The sequence below is a fragment of the Microtus ochrogaster genome, chromosome 15 (assembly GCF_000317375.1).
Source record: "Microtus ochrogaster isolate Prairie Vole_2 chromosome 15, MicOch1.0, whole genome shotgun sequence".
NCBI classification, from domain to species: Eukaryota; Metazoa; Chordata; class Mammalia; order Rodentia; family Cricetidae; genus Microtus; species Microtus ochrogaster.
This window is the reverse complement of record NC_022017.1, coordinates 14,873,698-14,877,029: the sequence shown is the minus strand read 5'-3', so window position 1 is coordinate 14,877,029 and position 3,332 is coordinate 14,873,698. Positions and strand designations below refer to the sequence as shown.

Sequence of the window (3,332 nt, the reverse complement as noted above, 5' to 3'; positions counted from 1 at the left end):
GTGCTGGGTCAGAATCAGGAACACATTGCTTATTAATGAGGAACTGTCTCTTGCCTCAGGGTTCTCTTGTTGAGGTTGCACAGAGATTGGCCAGGTAGAAGGTGTGGTCACGACTGTGTCACCACTGCTGGGTCCTAGAGGTCCTGGATGTTGGGTGTGTGACTTAACCACCAGCAGTGGCTTCCTGACCTCCAGTGCTTAGTTAGAGAATAGCTAACGTGTGTTCCTTATACAGTTTGTCTTGTCACAGTCCTTTTCCAGCTTTTCTTTAGTCATCTTACAAGCAGAATACGCTCCGGGGTTTGGTGGCACACACATGTGAGTCCAGGACTTGGAAGGGAGAGGCAGGAGGATTGTAACAAGTTCCAGGCCATGTTATCTCAAATCATTGCCTTTGTTTTAATTTACTTTGACTTGGTATCTCATGTATCCCAGGCTCTCTTCGAACTCTGCCTCTTCTCCAAGTTGAGGGGATTACAGACCAGGTTAGAAATTAGTATATATTCCTCCCCCTCTGCACAAGACAGGGTTTCTATGTGTAACCCTGGCTGTCCTGAAACTCAGTCTGTAGACCGGGGATTAGCCTGTCTCAGCCTCCCAAGTGCTGGGACTAAGGGTATGTGCCTGCACTTGAAGTCAGTATCTTAATTTAAGGTATTTGAATGTCGCAGGCCAGGGAGCCTTTGTGAGTAGCGTGTTGATGAATTGTGGCGGGTGCAGATGCCTTCAGGCTCTGTGAGAGAGGGAGAACCCAGTGCCCTTCATGACACAGATCTCAGGCCACACTTGTATACTTGGCACCTATGGCTTCTCGGCTTTGTCAGCCTCTTGGCATAATTTGAGATTGTTGGCTGTCTGATTGGCTTGGGAATGGAGGAGAATCCTCTGGTTGAGCTTTATCCGTCTTAAGATAAGCATAATTCCTTAGCTTAGCTGGTGTTCTTTTGCTAAGGGACTTTCTAATCCACAGAGACTGATCACGAGGATCGGGGAGTGCCTGCGAGTTTCCCTGACCAAGGCAAGAGACACAGGGAATGGCTCTTCCTCAGCGCTTTTTTTCCCCTTGAGATAGGGTTTTACTATGTAGCTCTGACTGGGCTGGAACTCATTTTGTGGACCAGGCTGGCCTTGAACATCTGCCTCAGTGCTGGAATTAAAGACTGTGCCTCTACCCCTGACCTTTTGATGGAGTTTTATGTAGTCTTTCAACCTCATATAACACAAAAGTGGCTGCTTGCTGCTGTTGGCATAGGCATCAGTTACTCTAGAGGGAGGGGCACCACGTTAGTGCCTAGGTGTTTATATGAATTTGCCTATAGAGCTGTCGTGACAGTGTTGTGCTTTATTGTGCCGTTTGCTATGACTTGAAAACACACACCTTGTCTTCATCCTGGCTCTTAAGCAGAAATAGGGCCATTGAGAGCATGAGGCCACCTGCACTATATAGCTAAGTCATTCCCTGTCCTAAAAATTATTAAAAGCCTGTGTCACTTCATTCTCAGCACGCGACTGTCACTGGGATTTACCCTCCTGTCTCATCTTTCCCTCTTCCTCAACAGTTCCAGTCATTTAGTCAGTACCGCTGCAAGACTGCCAAGAAGTCCGAGGAGGAGATTGACTTCCTTAGATCTAACCCTAAAATCTGGAATGTTCACAGTGTCCTTAATGTACTTCATTCCCTGGTAGACAAATCCAACATCAACCGGCAACTGGAGGTCTACACGAGCGGAGGTGAGTGCGGTAGGCAAGGCCAAGCTAGCCTCCCTGAGATCTTCGTTTTCAACTGCTCTGCTGTGTCTCCAGGGCCTTTGCTTGCATTAATACCACCCAAACTTTCTGCTGGGAAGTCCTCCTTATGTGTTAAAAAAAATATTGCTGTGTGTATGTGTGCATGATGATATACATGTGGACACACATGCAGAAGTTGGTTCTCTTCTCCATAACATGGATTCTTGGAATCAAATCCAAGTTGCTGGCCTATATTACAGCTGGTGCTCTCACTAACTAAGCCATTTTAACTGATCTTTACATTTAAAATAATGCGAACCGCTGGGCGGTGGTGGCGCACGCCTTTAATCCCAGCACTCGGGAGGCAGAGGCAGGTGGATCTCTGTGAGTTTGAGGCCAGCCTGGTCTACAGGCTAGTTCCGGGACAGGCACCAAAGCTACAGAGAAACCCTGTCTCAAAAAACCAAAAAAAAAAAAAGAAAGAAAGCGAACCATAACATTTCCATTATTATGTAAGCGTGTATGTTTATCAGCGCTGTAGTTGGTGTGAACCTGGAAGAACAGAGCCTAAAAATGAGGTGGACTAAAGTATCATGTGTAGTGATGAGGCCTGCAGGCCACGTCCCGCCACCCAGCTAGCTTTACCCGAAATAATTACACAGCAACTGTATTCATTTAAAACACTGCCTGGCCCATTATCTCTAGCCTCTTCTTGGCTAACTCTCACATCTTAATTAACCCATTTCTAATAAATCTGTGTATCATCACATGACTGTGTCTTACCAACAAGATTCTAGCCCACGTCCTTCACGGGCCAGAAAGTCATGGCATCTGCCTGACTCTGCTCTCTTTCTCCCAGCATTCTGTTCAGTCTACTCCGCCTATCTAAGCTGCTGTACTGTCAAAAGGCCAAGGCAGTTTCTTTATTTGACCAATGAAAGTAACATAGACAGAAGGCCCTCCTACTCCATTTCCCCTTTTTTGTTTAAACAAAAAAGAAAGGCTTTCATTTTAACATAGTAAAATTACATATAACAAACAGTTATTAAGCAAGAATTAGTTACAATATTTAGATCTATTTTACTATAACTATCTATCCGTTCTTCAACTCCATCAAAAAGAAACTTCCAAAACTCTAGAAATGACAGAGACATCTCGCTACCTGTACAGTTACCCAAAGTTTTTGTACCGTTGGGGCATCCATCTTTAGCCTATAGGCCCATAGTATCCAGCAGACATTTCCATGAAGCAGGAAAATTCAAAGACAGTTCAGTCACTTTCTTTTGTATCCTGCACAATGTCTCGCAGACTCTTTGATGATTCAGGAACCCTGAAGGACCCTCTGACCTTTAGGCAAGTTCAGTAGTCCTCTCTCTGCGGGTTCTTTGTGTTCAGTTTATGCAACAGTCCAGGCAAGCTATGTGCTCGGCATGTGCATAGCCCTAGATTCATTCCCAGCACCAAAAAAGAAAAAAAATCTTGTTCCTCACCTCATCAGGTAAGTCTTTGGAAGCTCATTCTTTTGTCTCTTTTTATTTTTGAGGCAGATTCTCTGCGTAGCTCTGACTGGCCTGGTCTTGAACTCAGAGGCCTGCCTGCCTCTG

General features: G+C 45.3%; 1 protein-coding gene across 2 annotated transcripts in view; it reads left to right on the top strand.

The window, feature by feature from the left end:
* Eif3l (eukaryotic translation initiation factor 3 subunit L) overlaps nucleotides 1-3,332 on the top strand; it is a 23,168-nt gene that overhangs the window by 7,683 nt on the left and 12,153 nt on the right. For both annotated transcript variants that reach the window (XM_005354213.2, XM_026782756.1), the window contains one exon: nucleotides 1,560-1,731. In XM_005354213.2, coding sequence (XP_005354270.1) covers nucleotides 1,560-1,731 — 172 coding nt within the window. The remainder of the gene's footprint in view (nucleotides 1-1,559; nucleotides 1,732-3,332) is intronic.